At 52.7% G+C, this 15,915-nt stretch overlaps 2 protein-coding genes across 2 annotated transcripts; both read right to left on the bottom strand.

The window, feature by feature from the left end:
* Positions 1-1,246: 1,246 nt before the first annotated feature.
* LOC142784950 (histone H2A-like) lies at positions 1,247-14,690 on the bottom strand. The gene is made up of 2 exons (XM_075883347.1): positions 14,323-14,690; positions 1,247-2,219 (listed from the first exon to the last, which is right to left on the bottom strand). The coding sequence occupies exon 2, from the start codon at positions 2,162-2,164 to the stop codon at positions 1,790-1,792; it is 375 nt and encodes a 124-aa protein (XP_075739462.1). The 5' UTR covers positions 2,165-2,219; positions 14,323-14,690; the 3' UTR covers positions 1,247-1,789.
* On the bottom strand, positions 13,069-14,434 carry LOC142784946 (histone H2A-like). Its single transcript, XM_075883338.1, has 2 exons — positions 14,307-14,434; positions 13,069-14,056 (listed from the first exon to the last, which is right to left on the bottom strand). The coding sequence occupies exon 2, from the start codon at positions 13,980-13,982 to the stop codon at positions 13,608-13,610; it is 375 nt and encodes a 124-aa protein (XP_075739453.1). The 5' UTR covers positions 13,983-14,056; positions 14,307-14,434; the 3' UTR covers positions 13,069-13,607.
* Positions 14,691-15,915: the final 1,225 nt, after the last annotated feature.

Genomic DNA, 15,915 nt, shown 5'->3' on the forward strand with positions numbered 1-15,915 from the left:
AACCGCGCGCAAGAGTACTGGAGGCAAGGCTCCGCGTAAGCAGCTTGCTACCAAGGCTGCTCGCAAGAGTGCCCCTGCCACAGGCGGGGTGAAGAAACCTCACCGTTACAGGCCTGGAACCGTGGCCCTGCGTGAAATTCGCCGATACCAGAAGTCGACCGAACTGCTGATCCGCAAGCTTCCCTTTCAGCGCCTGGTGCGGGAAATCGCTCAGGACTTCAAGACGGACCTCCGTTTCCAGAGTTCTGCCGTGATGGCCCTACAGGAAGCTAGCGAGGCCTACCTCGTTGGTCTTTTCGAAGACACCAACCTGTGCGCCATCCACGCTAAGCGCGTCACCATCATGCCAAAGGACATCCAGCTGGCTCGGCGCATTCGCGGTGAGCGCGCCTAAGTTGGGCTGCTCCCTGCGCTTCGGTCGACAGGCAAGCAACAACAAACGGTCCTTCTCAGGACCACCAACGTGTCTGCTTTGGCTACGAGACCACTCCAGGCCACGTACTCCGGCCGCACCCTCTTTTGCTGTCATGTTTTGTACGTACGTGGCTGCCGTTGTCTAGCGCGCGGAAGAACGGAACGTCGGCGCGTCGTTATTACGAAGAAATGGCTCAGCTTTGACAAATTCAAGGTAAAAGTGTGTATCATTATGAGTAGACAGAGAAAAGGTAGGCTAGCTTCAGTCGGTGTGTGTGCAGCAGCCGTGCTGCGACCCTGTGGTGTGTCAATTTCATTTATGTGTTTACCTTTTTGCCCGCCGCTTGTAAGGTGTTTTTGAGGGCTTCTGTTTGCGTAACGCCATGGTGACTTGGGCTGCTGGACCCCGGCGCAACTTTTGGGTGCACTCGTAGGAGGTGATGAAGTTTTACCGAGAGACGAAATAAACAATTGTATCGGGCCAGTTGGTAAGGATCCATCTCGCTAGGAAGCGCAGCCACTATTACACAGACCTCACAACACAAGCGCTTAACTTCAACTGAACTTTCATTGCAAACGTCAGAGTTTATAAAGGGGGTGAACAGAGAAAAAGAATAGTAAAAGGTAGACAACAAAAAGCACACGTGCCAGTCCCGCACATTACTGTCTGTTATTCTCTATCACCCCATCCAAAAAACAGTTCTTTCCGCGTGAGCGCGATAGAGAGTGCACTAACACACTCGAAATCATCGCGTGTCATTTCCTTTCATTTCTTTTGAAGCTGAACAAGTTTTTGTGCCATATTCTGGACAATTTTTTTTTTTTTGCAATAAACGTTTAGTTGAAGTTAAGCGCTTGTGTTGTGTGTTCTGTGTAATAGTGGCTGCGCTGCCTAGCAAGATAGACGAAATAAATTGTGTTAGAAGCACCAAATGGAATGCGCTAACGGCGGGTTCTCTCTCTCTCTCTCTCTTTTTTTTTTTTACCTTACGTTTGTTTTTCTATTCAAAGGTATTAAATTTACTCTGTCCCTGTGCTGACCCGTTCAGGTGTCATCGTAAGGATAGACGGTTACGTGTGGAGCTTTTTTTTTTTTTTTTTTTAATGAGAAATGACAACGCTTACATGCTCTTTTCTGTCTTTTTCGGTGCCGAGCTGCGTGATTTGGTTGTCTCTTTGCAGCATTTGGCGTCGCGCACTTGTGGCTAACTGATGTCGCGAGGAAATATATATAAAGTATAGAAAAACAAACACGCTTGAGGGTACGAACAGAGCCATCGTGACTGCGAAGCGAAACACGGCCGCGTCACCTGTTTGGGTGGTCCTTAGAAGGACCGTTTGGGGAATGCGGCGAGCGCGCGGAAGGGGTGCTCGCTTACGCCTTCTTCTCCGTCTTCTTTGGAAGAAGCACGGCTTGAATGTTGGGCAACACACCGCCCTGCGCGATGGTGACGCCGGAAAGCAGTTTGTTCAGCTCCTCGTCGTTGCGGATGGCGAGCTGCAAGTGACGGGGGATGATCCGGGTCTTCTTGTTGTCACGAGCGGCGTTGCCCGCCAGCTCGAGCACCTCGGCGGCCAGGTACTCGAGTACGGCAGCCAGGTAGACCGGAGCGCCAGCTCCGACGCGCTCGGCGTAGTTTCCCTTGCGTAGGAGGCGGTGAATACGGCCCACGGGGAACTGAAGCCCCGCGCGGCTAGAACGGGTCTTGCTCTTGCCTTTCGCCTTGCCGCCCTTGCCACGTCCGGACATGGTGTTGCTTTTCGCTTGGTACGACGCCGGTTGCCGAAAACAAGAAAGCTGCTGCCTTCTGAGATGAGAGCCGTGCTCGAATGGTTTCCGTTGCCACCATCGCGCGCCGCCGCTCGCGGGGAACGGATGAGAGTGTGAGAGAGAGAAGCCGTGCGAACCAATGGGGCGCGCGCGTTGTGCTGATCTCGTCAACACCCCTCGCTCATATTTAAGCGCGGCGAGACGGGGGGACACGAGAGCCGATGAGATTTCAAGCAAGGAGGACGTGTTTTTTTGTACTCCCGTCCTCACCCCGAACTTCGCTCCGCGCTCCTCGCGCGCAGCCCTTTTAAGGGCTACTTATGGCACCTCGGCGAGGCACCAGGAAAAGAACTACGCAGCAGGATGCCGTTCCGGCAGCCTCGGCATCGTCCTCGATGCCAACTCAGCAGCAGCAGCAGGCCCCAGCCAAGCCAGCCAGCTCTAAAATACCCCTGCCGCAGAAAGCCAGCAACCGTCAAACTGCTGCTGTCTCCGCGGCTTCGAGCAAAGGGAAGGCGAATACCGAACCTAGCTCGTCTCCTGCCACGGCCGTGGCTATCTGCAAGGGATACCCCCCTAGCAGCAACACTTCCTCATCTCTTTCAACCACTCCGGCCGCCGAGCAAACGGCGTCTGGCTCCAGCGAGCGCGGCGTGCCCCCATGCACGCTCCTGCGTTCCGACGGTCCTCAACTTGTTGACGACCTTCCTCCGATTGGATGTGCGGCCACCATCATCTTTCGGCCTGTCGGGAAGAAGGCTAACTTCCTGGCTGCTTCGAGGGATGCAATCGCCGCCTTCCTTTCGGGATTTCCAGCCACCAAGCGAGTGCGGGTGAATTTCCGGCGCAACCTTGTTGCTGTGGACAGCCATCCCAACTCCAATCCGACTGCCCTACTCCAGGTCGGAACGATTTGTACAACGAAAGTCCGAGCCAAACTACTCGACCTCAACACCTGCGTTGGCATGGTTTTCGGAGTGGACCCCACGATCCCCTTCGAGGACCTCGCCGACAACCTTGCCTCACCCGTGCCCATCGTGTCCGGTGTACGCAGAGGCAACTGCCTCAACCTGACTTTCGCTGGGACTACTGTTCCACCGGATATCCTGCTCTACAAGCAAAGGCGCCCAGTTCGACCCCGACAGCCCCGGCCTCTGCAATGCTCCCGTTGCGGCCGCTTCGGGCACGCAACTGCCACCTGCTATCGGGACGAACGGTGCCTGCGCTGCGGCCTCAAGCACGCCCCAGAGTCGTGTGCAGCACACCCCCGTTGCTTAAACTGCGGCGGGAAACACCCTGCAACCGAGCCCCGCTGTCCAGCCTGGCAAGTTCATCGCAAGGCTGCGGTAATCATGGCCTCAACTGACGGCACGGTGACTCGCCGCCAAGCCCTGCAGCACGCCAGGACCCCTGGCAGCAACCCCTCCATCATCAAGGGTCGCTCCTTCCGGGATGCGCTCGTCGGTACCTCCGACACCACGTCGGATACCGCCCCTTGTCCTGCAACGAGTGCGCCCGTCGTCCCCACAACAACGACGACTGCCCCGCTCTCGGCCACAACTCAGCCGGCCCCAACTGTCGTCCAAAAGCGCTCGACAGTGACGCAGACACCGCGCGCTTTTTTGCAACCGCCGGTTCCCGTCACCGTCAACACAAGCGCAACGATGGAGCCTGCTGCTGCAACCTCGCAGCAACCTGAGGACCAAAAAAGGAACGACCACCTGATTGCCCTCGCTAAGGCACTTGGAAGGGCGCTCAGGGCCCTACCACTTGGATATGACCGAAATGTGGCTTCTTGGGCCCTCTTCACCTTTGAGGCTTGTGCCCAACAGTTCGGAATTAACCTGCAGGACACACCCGGGTATCAAGAATCCGGGGCCGCCTCGGGTCCGTTATAAATCGTGCACATCACTGTGCCACTGGCCTTCTTGGTGGTAAGTCCCAGACGGTTGCGTCTGGCATACTTTTTTTGCGCGTAGGCTTACTCTTCCTTTTTTTTTTTTTTCCCCTACTGCTACATCGCGCTGCTCATCACACCTTTTTTCCTTTTTTTTTTTTTTTTCCTGCTCCGATCTCCACGTGTACGTGTTTACATGGGCTGCTCGGAGCTGCCTGACTACCCTTTTTTTTTTTCTCCTCTTCTTGTTTTTTTTCTCTTTCCTCTTCTGTCCTTTTTTTTTTTTTTCACCTGTGGCAGCAGACACTCTATCCCCTTCACTATCAGTTCGGGAGCGCCCTGCCTTCTTTCCATTTGTCTAGTAGTTCATTTTATTTATTTATTTTTTTTTTCTATTCCTTACTTTTGACGGGCGCATCTCCTCACCCCCGGCTTCTCCGCGGGCCTTTCTTTACCTCGCGCTTTCGCGTTTGTTTTCGTGCACGCGTGCGCGGGACCACTGATCGAATGCTTTTTACCACTTCATTCTTACCTCTTCTCTTCTGTCTCTTTCATTCCCATTCCCCCTTCCCTGCGCTTTCCTGTGGAGGTGCCCTCATCACGAGAGGCAGTAACGGGACAGCGCTTTTCTCTTCCTTTTCCTCTTTCAAAGCCAATCAGACGGGGGGACACGCGCATTCGACTCTGGTCTCGCGTGCGTGTTGTGTGAAATCATGCCTCCCCAACCGTCTGGCAAAGCCGTCAAGAAGGCCGGCAAGGCGCAGAAGAATGTGCGCGCCACGGACAAGAAGAAGAAGAAGCGCCGCAGGAAGGAGAGCTTCTCCATCTACATCTATAAGGTGCTGAAGCAGGTGCACCCCGACACTGGTGTCTCCAGCAAGGCCATGTCCATCATGAACAGCTTCGTGAACGACATCTTCGAGCGTATCGCCGCCGAGTCGTCACGCCTTGCTCACTACAACAAGCGCTCGACCATCACGAGCCGGGAGATCCAGACCGCGGTGCGCCTGCTGCTGCCCGGAGAGCTGGCCAAGCACGCGGTGTCCGAGGGTACAAAAGCCGTCACCAAGTACACCAGCTCCAAGTAGGCGTGCGTCGTGGGCCACAGCGAGCAACGACAAATCAACGGCTCTTCTCAGAGCCACCCAAATTGTCTGCGTCGGCATAGGGGTTGTGCTGAGAGATTCGGCTCCGAATCCATCCTCTTCTCTCTGTTGAACACCGCTAGCAGGAGCGTTGGTGTGCCGCGCTCGACGTGTGTGCTCGGGGAGGTTGAACAGGTAAATTAGAGAAGACCGAGTGCGCGGAGAAAAGTGCCACAAGTACGGTAATGGAGGGAAAACAAAACCAGGAGCGTGGTAATTAAAAAAAAAAAAAAAAAACAGGGGGAAGGTGGCCGCTTCTCTCAAAAAAAGGTAACATGAACTCGAGTGTGTTCAGCTCTTGGGAAATGATAGAATAGGAAACTCGCGTCAGCGCTTGCCCGAGCAACTCCGACATGTCGGGCCAAATATGAAGGGGTATACACGGTATGCAGTGCATGCGGAGAGAAGGAAACTGCCGAACACTTGATAATGCTATGTAAAGGGCTTCACCTTATAGTTTAGAATGATGGCGCAGAGTTTTTCAAAAGCACCGGGGTTTAGAGACGGGGGAGGGCAAAATAGACTTTAGGCGGGTAGAATTAACTAGAAGGTGGTTATCTTATTGGTGGCTAAAGTCAAGGCAAGAGTGAAAACTAAACCATTCACTGCAAAGCACCGCGGTCCTATACTTCACTATTTAAAGAGAGAAAAAAAACAAGATAAATGTAGCTGTTTGTTAGGTCAGCATTATGGCTAGGTGGTGATAGCTGCCGCCCGATGTGAAGGGTACAGCCACATTCATCAGACAGCGCAGAGTTCCTTCTCTGCCACGCCATTCATTTGTTTACGAAATTGGGGCATTTATTTCTTGAGAGCGCAGGGCAGGCCCGTTTCGAGACTGTAGGAGGAGTGAATGTAGCTTAAAGTGCGTGGCGCGGTGAAAAATGTGCGGAAGCATTGATGCAAGAAAAGATAGGGGAGAAATATATAGACGCATGTGACAATAGCTGTAGAAGCAGAAAAGCGTGGCGGCGGACTGCATGCTAATTATTGTCCGAAAGCAAAGTATCGACAGCCCGAGTGAAGGAAAAAACAAAACTGTGCGTACGCATGACAGGGGTACCACGCAGGTGATTTATATAGTGCACAAAGAAGTACGAAATCCAGTAAAGAAAGGCGGTCGACACGAGGTATGGGCATTTCCCGTTTTCGCACCGAGTGCTCCGTTTGCGCGTCGCCGAAAGAAACATAGCCAGGCCGGCCAGCAAACGACACTGCTCGGCTTGACGTTTACATAATCACACGGTGTAGCGGAACACTGTGTTCTCTTCGAAAGAACAAATGCGCCTGTGCTAGGCACAAATGAGTGGTACGTTCCATTCGGAATGTGGTGGGAAACTTACCTTAAATGAATGAGCGGACGCACCGTTTATTTCCGCTTTGTTTTAGATTACTGACTATGTTCGGCGGGTCGACAGTGCATTTGTATGAAGCTTTCAAGCGCGATCATTTTGTAATTTCGCATCGTGCGTCCCTGCCACAAGTTCGGGGAAGGAATACTTTCAATATGGGAACCCTCATGATTGTGAAAGATGAAACTGCGACTACTTAAACACACTTGCACCACAGAAATGGCACGCGCAGTTTGGTATTGGGGCACGTGAGAAGGGAATACAATAGATGGGCATTGGCGCGCATCTTTTTTTCTTATTGATATGATATGTAAGGAGATGTCGGCGCACCATTATGGCGCCGGCTACTCCTTGGCCGTTGAGTTAAACTTGAACACGTATCTTGAAGCAAAACGTACAAAGCAGTGCATGGAAAGTAGAAAACTCGGGCAGAGATATGCAAAGACACACTTACACTTATACGCACATATCAGAACACAATGGTAAGTAAATGTTCGAAAGTCAATGAATGAAGTCTCTGATATAATGTCCCTCGATAATATTCGGTCCACCAGCACAAAACAGTAGAGCACACGTCTGGTCCGTATAAAGATGCATTCGCTCGTGTGTACATAATTGTCGACACGTCATTCATTTCACAACACACACATGATGAGAGTCACGTGATACTGTACATAATAAGTACATTTGTTACAAATGAAAGTTCGTTATTTCTTAATACTTATCAGCAATCCCGCTGTCTTGTAAAGAACGTGTTGATGCTTTTAAAGCGTGCGACTGTAAAACTCGAGTAGGCCACGGACCCAGAAGTTTCTTCATGTTAAACGGTCTGCGGTCTAATGCCAACTGTTCGGACTTAAGACGGCGTCTCGTGATGTGGACAGTCTACGAGAAGGTGACATACGTCTTCATCTATCAATCCGCATTCGCATTCGGGACTTTCAGCTCTGCCGTGTCTGTGCAAAGAAAAAAAAAAAACAAATGTTTTTGTGTATGCCGTGCCTAGCCTCAATCGGTCAATTAGAGTTTCCGATATTCTATCTAATGCCAGCGTAATTTTTAATTCAATAAATGGATCGATGTGGTATAAATCGCACCTCTTTGTACTTTGGTCAAACCAAGCAGTTTTGCTCATTCTGAAAGTTGTATTCTTTATAATACTACGCAATTCACTTTTTTCGAAATATTGGTTGCCACGATGTGTAGACCTACTTTGTGTGCTCTGGACGGCTCTGGAAGGCCAACTGCAAATCTTCTTTGCACAGCTGATGCCGTCCGGATAGTCGTTGATAGATTACTTAACAGGTTGTCAGCCTCCGAAGGTATTATGTAAGCGAAAGTACGCATGCGTAAAACATGCAGCGAACGAACACTCTTCCAACGCTGTAAAGAAGAAAGAATGCATAAAGGGTGGTGCATTTTACGCTCCAATCTCGTCCTATGTAAGGCGCTTTAGAGTTAGGGCTGTTTTGCCTGTAATTGCGTGACCCTTGCAGGGTTCCTCACAGTGCAACCGTGCACTTGAAACGGGCAGGTGTTGAACCACCCCGCAAGGAGATGGGGAAACTTCGCTGCGACCGGACCGCTTGACAGTCCGTGTTTACGGGAGGAGAGGCGCGCCCGAGAGGAGGTGCGCTCTCACTCTCTGCCGTCCCCGTGAATGCTGAAATGAGCGCGGTCGCGTTGCGTGGCTTCGGTGAAACTGCCGTATCGCGATATGTAGTGGAGCTGCCACAGTAAAATTTGAGACACGCGTAGCCAGCCAAAGGTGCTGTTACTTTGCCGAATTTCACGTGCCGGCGTCCACAACAACGCGAGCACGCTTTGTTTAGAAATTTCCGGCCATGAGGCCGTGCCCGGACCGCGTGTGTTAGTCCCTTGGTTTGGCGACAAGGATGGCGTCAAAGTGACGCCGTGAAACGGGTTTCGTGCGTGCAAATGAGGCATTGATGTGATTAGAGAGAAAGCGAGAACATAGAAAAGAAAAAAAAAAAGAGGGGGGGGGGGCACACGCCGGGGACGAGTAGTCGCAAAGTGTTAAGTGTGCAGTTTATTTACGTGCGGCACACAGGTGAGCTGTTGCAGCTGTGAGTTTTGACAAATATTGCGTGTGTCATGTTCAGTGGACACGATGAAACGTTTTTTAGCGAACGCGTTGTATCCGCTGGGCTTGTACGTACGCGTAGATGAATTGTCGCTTACTCGGTTTGATGTCTCCTTGCCGCTGGGGCAGCTGATACGACTGATACGCCATTTTGCAGCAGTGAAGGGTGCGTGAATGAATGGGCAAGAAACTTAGCAACAGTAACGAGAAAAGAATTAAAAACAAACAAACAAACGAAAGCATGTTTGCCGTGTATATTCAATCTTGTAGTGCAGAAATATAGTCAGTGCAGCAACCTGCGCGGCCAACGCGCTCCTCGCGAAGAAAAGAGGGAGAGAGAGACGAGCTGGCCGCCGACCAACCGGCGTGCGCCGTTCGCCTTCCTCCTCAGTCTCGCGGGCCGGCGCCGACACCGCGACTCGATCGTGTCGAGCATTCGCTTTCCGGGCGCGTTTCGAAGCAGAAGCAGAAACTTCGGAAGCCGTCATGTCTGGCCGTGGCAAAGGTGGCAAAGGGCTGGGGAAGGGTGGCGCCAAGCGTCATCGAAAGGTGTTGCGTGACAACATCCAGGGCATAACCAAGCCGGCCATCCGTCGTCTGGCGCGCCGTGGCGGTGTCAAGCGCATCTCTGGCCTCATCTACGAGGAAACTCGCGGCGTTCTCAAGGTGTTCCTCGAGAACGTGATCCGCGATGCCGTCACTTACACCGAGCACGCCAAAAGGAAGACCGTGACAGCCATGGACGTCGTGTACGCCCTCAAGCGTCAGGGCCGCACCCTGTACGGATTCGGAGGCTAAGAAGCCAGCGGCGTCGCCTGCAGCCAGCCAACGAGAACACAACAGCCCTCTTCAGGGCTACCCACTTGATGCTTCGGCAGTGTGATCCCAGCGGTTCGCCATACCCGTCCGTCCCTCTTTGCAATATCATTGCGTCATCGCTCAGGTGAGCAGCACCTCGTGTAGTAGTAGCTTGATCGCGCTGGGTACTTGTCACGTTCACCGCATTTCGTTCGCGTCGTCGTCTTTCTCCTGGGTCTGCATGCACGAATCAATCGCCGCATCTGCGAGTTCTTCCTCTCCTTCCTGCAAGCCAAGCTGCTAAAACGGGCCCGTCAAGCGAACGTCGCCTAGTTACCTTATCGCGCGAAGGAAGAAGCCGAGCGCAGCGTTCTACCCTGGTCACTGCATTCTTGGAGACACGACTATGCTCAGGAAGCACGAACTCGCTTTTTTCTTTGGAATGCCCACTACACGATCGCGTCACGTTGTGTCAAAATAAATAAAAACGCACTATGTTCTACCGTGGGGCACCCAGACGAAGAAGGGATGTGTACTTACAAATGAAAAAATTGATTGTGACAGGTTGGTCGTGTTTACCGCGCCCGCTGTGCACTCAGAAGTGCCCCATTCAATAACACATTGTGTACATTGTCACGCCTAATAATTTTTGTTTGTTTTTTTTTTTTCACACCTGGCGCTGCCGAGCTGCAAAATACAAAAAAAAAGAAAGAAAAGTGGAAGGGGATGTTTAAACAGAATTTCTGCGCAAGTCAGAAGCAAGTACACAATAAGCGCTGCCCATGCAGCGTGCTGAGGGAAGCTGCACTTGATAGAAGTGGCACTCATGTACTGTACTGGTGCTGCGAACACTGCAGTTGTGAAAGCTTTACTTGGACGGACAGCTACGCAACAAGTGTTTCCATTTCGCCGGCAGAGGTGGTCACTCTAGGGAGGCTGGCTTCGCCGCCCACGCGAGAGGGGGGGGGGGGGGGGGGGGGACTAGCCCATGATGTAAACGCGAGAGGTTCGAGCGCGGGAAATTCGAAAGCAAGGCGCGCTCGCGTGAGCCTGCCGTCAGATGGCGACACCAACCCACGAGCATTGCATTTTCAAGTGCACCCTTGGTTTCCCACCCACCTCCGCACAGGACGAGGCGTGTCGAATGTGTAACCAAGGCGCACGACAGTGGTTCTGCTCAGGCAAAGCCTACCTATAACAAAAATTGTTCTCCATGTGTGTACCTTCATTTTCTCGTGAAAATGTGAAAGAGGAGTGAATGGGGCTTTTTGAGGCGCGTGTTGATCTTCGTTTCTATTATGATTATTATTTTTCACCCTTTCATTGAGTCCATTTCCTGCTTTTTGTGCCACATATTTAGCACTTAGAGGTTGGGGGGGGGGGGGGGGGATTGCTGATGTGTAAGATGGAAAAGAAGAGGAAAGTGAGCCCCGAAACTGTCTGCATCAGGATGCGACACCTCAGCGGTAGCTCACAAGGGATGGGGGGTGAGGGGGGATTAAAAGGGTGGGAATAAAAGTGTAGAGAAAGAGACATGAGGGAAGCCAGAGTGAGACGACATATCGAGGGAATAGGAGTAAAAATGAAACAAAACATTCGAACGCAAACACCCCGTACATCCAACCGCCATTGAGCGCACCTAGTAGTTTGGCAAGTATGTATGAGTGATTCTTAAGAGGGAAAGGAAGATAAAATTGAGTCCCGTTACTGTCTGCGATTGAGCAAGTAGGCGCGCTCAGTGGCAGTTGGATGTACGGGGTGTTTGTGTTAGAATGTTTTGTTGCGTTTTACTCCTTGTCGTTGCGCGGACGTGTATGCATATACCAACACTGCCGGTGGTCTCTCGTCGTCTTCGCCCATCTACGTAATGGTCGCAAATAAGCGACAACGCAAGGAGCAAGTTTTTTTGGCGTGGCAGTGCGCATTTGCCCTCGGTGATGCGAGGCGCTCTAGTGCGATGCGCGCTGTTGGCGTGAATGGTGGCGTCTCGCACTCCGTCGCGCCGCTTCGGGAAGCGACGAGCTACAGCGTCGATTGATGTGTTGCCTGGAAGGCGAAAGAAATGCGCAGCAGGCTGTATTGTACAGCGGTAGTGGTTTCGTTTCGGTGTACCTCTTTGCAGCCGCGAACTGCACGGTTGCCCGAAAATGAGCGCCAGCCAGCATCCTGGCGTACGCTTCCGCGCTCGCACGCGGACGGGTTCTCACGCTTCGGCCAATGGGAGGGAGAGAGATGGGTCGTGCGGCGAAGCCGCTTTTGCCGATCTCCGGCAGGAGCGCAGTTTCGCTCCGTCAGTCGAGGTGATCGGACGCACGCAGCATGGCCCGAACTAAACAAACCGCGCGCAAGAGTACTGGAGGCAAGGCTCCGCGTAAGCAGCTTGCTACCAAGGCTGCTCGCAAGAGTGCCCCTGCCACAGGCGGGGTGAAGAAACCTCACCGTTACAGGCCTGGAACCGTGGCCCTGCGTGAAATTCGCCGATACCAGAAGTCGACCGAACTGCTGATCCGCAAGCTTCCCTTTCAGCGCCTGGTGCGGGAAATCGCTCAGGACTTCAAGACGGACCTCCGTTTCCAGAGTTCTGCCGTGATGGCCCTACAGGAAGCTAGCGAGGCCTACCTCGTTGGTCTTTTCGAAGACACCAACCTGTGCGCCATCCACGCTAAGCGCGTCACCATCATGCCAAAGGACATCCAGCTGGCTCGGCGCATTCGCGGTGAGCGCGCCTAAGTTGGGCTGCTCCCTGCGCTTCGGTCGACAGGCAAGCAACAACAAACGGTCCTTCTCAGGACCACCAACGTGTCTGCTTTGGCTACGAGACCACTCCAGGCCACGTACTCCGGCCGCACCCTCTTTTGCTGTCATGTTTTGTACGTACGTGGCTGCCGTTGTCTAGCGCGCGGAAGAACGGAACGTCGGCGCGTCGTTATTACGAAGAAATGGCTCAGCTTTGACAAATTCAAGGTAAAAGTGTGTATCATTATGAGTAGACAGAGAAAAGGTAGGCTAGCTTCAGTCGGTGTGTGTGCAGCAGCCGTGCTGCGACCCTGTGGTGTGTCAATTTCATTTATGTGTTTACCTTTTTGCCCGCCGCTTGTAAGGTGTTTTTGAGGGCTTCTGTTTGCGTAACGCCATGGTGACTTGGGCTGCTGGACCCCGGCGCAACTTTTGGGTGCACTCGTAGGAGGTGATGAAGTTTTACCGAGAGACGAAATAAACAATTGTATCGGGCCAGTTGGTAAGGATCCATCTCGCTAGGAAGCGCAGCCACTATTACACAGACCTCACAACACAAGCGCTTAACTTCAACTGAACTTTCATTGCAAACGTCAGAGTTTATAAAGGGGGTGAACAGAGAAAAAGAATAGTAAAAGGTAGACAACAAAAAGCACACGTGCCAGTCCCGCACATTACTGTCTGTTATTCTCTATCACCCCATCCAAAAAACAGTTCTTTCCGCGTGAGCGCGATAGAGAGTGCACTAACACACTCGAAATCATCGCGTGTCATTTCCTTTCATTTCTTTTGAAGCTGAACAAGTTTTTGTGCCATATTCTGGACAATTTTTTTTTTTTTTTGCAATAAACGTTTAGTTGAAGTTAAGCGCTTGTGTTGTGTGTTCTGTGTAATAGTGGCTGCGCTGCCTAGCAAGATAGACGAAATAAATTGTGTTAGAAGCACCAAATGGAATGCGCTAACGGCGGGTTCTCTCTCTCTCTCTCTCTTTTTTTTTTTTACCTTACGTTTGTTTTTCTATTCAAAGGTATTAAATTTACTCTGTCCCTGTGCTGACCCGTTCAGGTGTCATCGTAAGGATAGACGGTTACGTGTGGAGCTTTTTTTTTTTTTTTTTTAATGAGAAATGACAACGCTTACATGCTCTTTTCTGTCTTTTTCGGTGCCGAGCTGCGTGATTTGGTTGTCTCTTTGCAGCATTTGGCGTCGCGCACTTGTGGCTAACTGATGTCGCGAGGAAATATATATAAAGTATAGAAAAACAAACACGCTTGAGGGTACGAACAGAGCCATCGTGACTGCGAAGCGAAACACGGCCGCGTCACCTGTTTGGGTGGTCCTTAGAAGGACCGTTTGGGGAATGCGGCGAGCGCGCGGAAGGGGTGCTCGCTTACGCCTTCTTCTCCGTCTTCTTTGGAAGAAGCACGGCTTGAATGTTGGGCAACACACCGCCCTGCGCGATGGTGACGCCGGAAAGCAGTTTGTTCAGCTCCTCGTCGTTGCGGATGGCGAGCTGCAAGTGACGGGGGATGATCCGGGTCTTCTTGTTGTCACGAGCGGCGTTGCCCGCCAGCTCGAGCACCTCGGCGGCCAGGTACTCGAGTACGGCAGCCAGGTAGACCGGAGCGCCAGCTCCGACGCGCTCGGCGTAGTTTCCCTTGCGTAGGAGGCGGTGAATACGGCCCACGGGGAACTGAAGCCCCGCGCGGCTAGAACGGGTCTTGCTCTTGCCTTTCGCCTTGCCGCCCTTGCCACGTCCGGACATGGTGTTGCTTTTCGCTTGGTACGACGCCGGTTGCCGAAAACAAGAGAGCCGTTGTCAGATAGGAAGGAGACGCGGCGCCGAAACGCTTTGTCCCAGAGTCACACTTAACTCATCAACCCATCATCATCCTACGTCTGTCCCGGCTCTCCCTCCCCCCAGGGCTGTGTGGGGGGAAGATTTGTTTCGGGCAGACGGCCATGCCCTGGCAAGGGGGCCACCGTTCGGCGCCAGGCGCCCAACAGACGCGGCCTGCCTCCCGGCATACAAGCCAGGGAGGCCCGACAAAGGGACTACCCTCCGGCGGAGCAACTTCAGTCGCAACGCGCAAGAAAGCTGCTGCCTTCTGAGATGAGAGCCGTGCTCGAATGGTTTGGTGGTGGTAGTGGTTACAATGAAGAGGAAAAAGGCACCTAATTTCTGTCTGCCTTCAGGCGACACGGCGCAGTGCCTTATAGGGGTGGGGTTAAGGAGGGATAAAAAGGATAGAAGGAAAGTAGAAGCAGAAGAAGACAGCCAACGAGAGGAAAAAGAAGGAGATAGGAAAGTGGGGATCCGGTCGAAGCAGTCCAAGGGCGGGGTGCCACAATGCGAGAGCTACACGGCATCAGGAGACCGCGGAGGGCGAACCAGTCGGCGGGAGCTACGCTGAAGTCGGAGATCGCGAGGGCACAACCGTCCAGCTTGAAATCCTGCGAGCGAATCCTCGAATGGTTTCCGTTGCCACCATCGCGCGCCGCCGCTCGCGGGGAACGGATGAGAGTGTGAGAGAGAGAAGCCGTGCGAACCAATGGGGCGCGCGCGTTGTGCTGATCTCGTCAACACCCCTCGCTCATATTTAAGCGCGGCGAGACGGGGGGACACGCGCATTCGACTCTGGTCTCGCGTGCGTGTTGTGTGAAATCATGCCTCCCCAACCGTCTGGCAAAGCCGTCAAGAAGGCCGGCAAGGCGCAGAAGAATGTGCGCGCCACGGACAAGAAGAAGAAGAAGCGCCGCAGGAAGGAGAGCTTCTCCATCTACATCTATAAGGTGCTGAAGCAGGTGCACCCCGACACTGGTGTCTCCAGCAAGGCCATGTCCATCATGAACAGCTTCGTGAACGACATCTTCGAGCGTATCGCCGCCGAGTCGTCACGCCTTGCTCACTACAACAAGCGCTCGACCATCACGAGCCGGGAGATCCAGACCGCGGTGCGCCTGCTGCTGCCCGGAGAGCTGGCCAAGCACGCGGTGTCCGAGGGTACAAAAGCCGTCACCAAGTACACCAGCTCCAAGTAGGCGTGCGTCGTGGGCCACAGCGAGCAACGACAAATCAACGGCTCTTCTCAGAGCCACCCAAATTGTCTGCGTCGGCATAGGGGTTGTGCTGAGAGATTCGGCTCCGAATCCATCCTCTTCTCTCTGTTGAACACCGCTAGCAGGAGCGTTGGTGTGCCGCGCTCGACGTGTGTGCTCGGGGAGGTTGAACAGGTAAATTAGAGAAGACCGAGTGCGCGGAGAAAAGTGCCACAAGTACGGTAATGGAGGGAAAACAAAACCAGGAGCGTGGTAATTAAAAAAAAAAAAAACAGGGGGAAGGTGGCCGCTTCTCTCAAAAAAAGGTAACATGAACTCGAGTGTGTTCAGCTCTTGGGAAATGATAGAATAGGAAACTCGCGTCAGCGCTTGCCCGAGCAACTCCGACATGTCGGGCCAAATATGAAGGGGTATACACGGTATGCAGTGCATGCGGAGAGAAGGAAACTGCCGAACACTTGATAATGCTATGTAAAGGGCTTCACCTTATAGTTTAGAATGATGGCGCAGAGTTTTTCAAAAGCACCGGGGTTTAGAGACGGGGGAGGGCAAAATAGACTTTAGGCGGGTAGAATTAACTAGAAGGTGGTTATCTTATTGGTGGCTAAAGTCAAGGCAAGAGTGAAAACTAAACCATT

This window comes from Rhipicephalus microplus, chromosome 2 (genome assembly GCF_043290135.1).
Source record: "Rhipicephalus microplus isolate Deutch F79 chromosome 2, USDA_Rmic, whole genome shotgun sequence".
Lineage (NCBI taxonomy): Eukaryota > Metazoa > Arthropoda > Arachnida > Ixodida > Ixodidae > Rhipicephalus > Rhipicephalus microplus.

Excerpts from the sequence above, each read along its gene's own strand:
- LOC142784946 (XM_075883338.1), bottom strand. The coding sequence starts at position 13,982 with ATGTCCGGACGTGGCAAGGGCGGCAAGGCGAAAGGCAAGAGCAAGACC.
- LOC142784950 (XM_075883347.1), bottom strand. The coding sequence starts at position 2,164 with ATGTCCGGACGTGGCAAGGGCGGCAAGGCGAAAGGCAAGAGCAAGACC.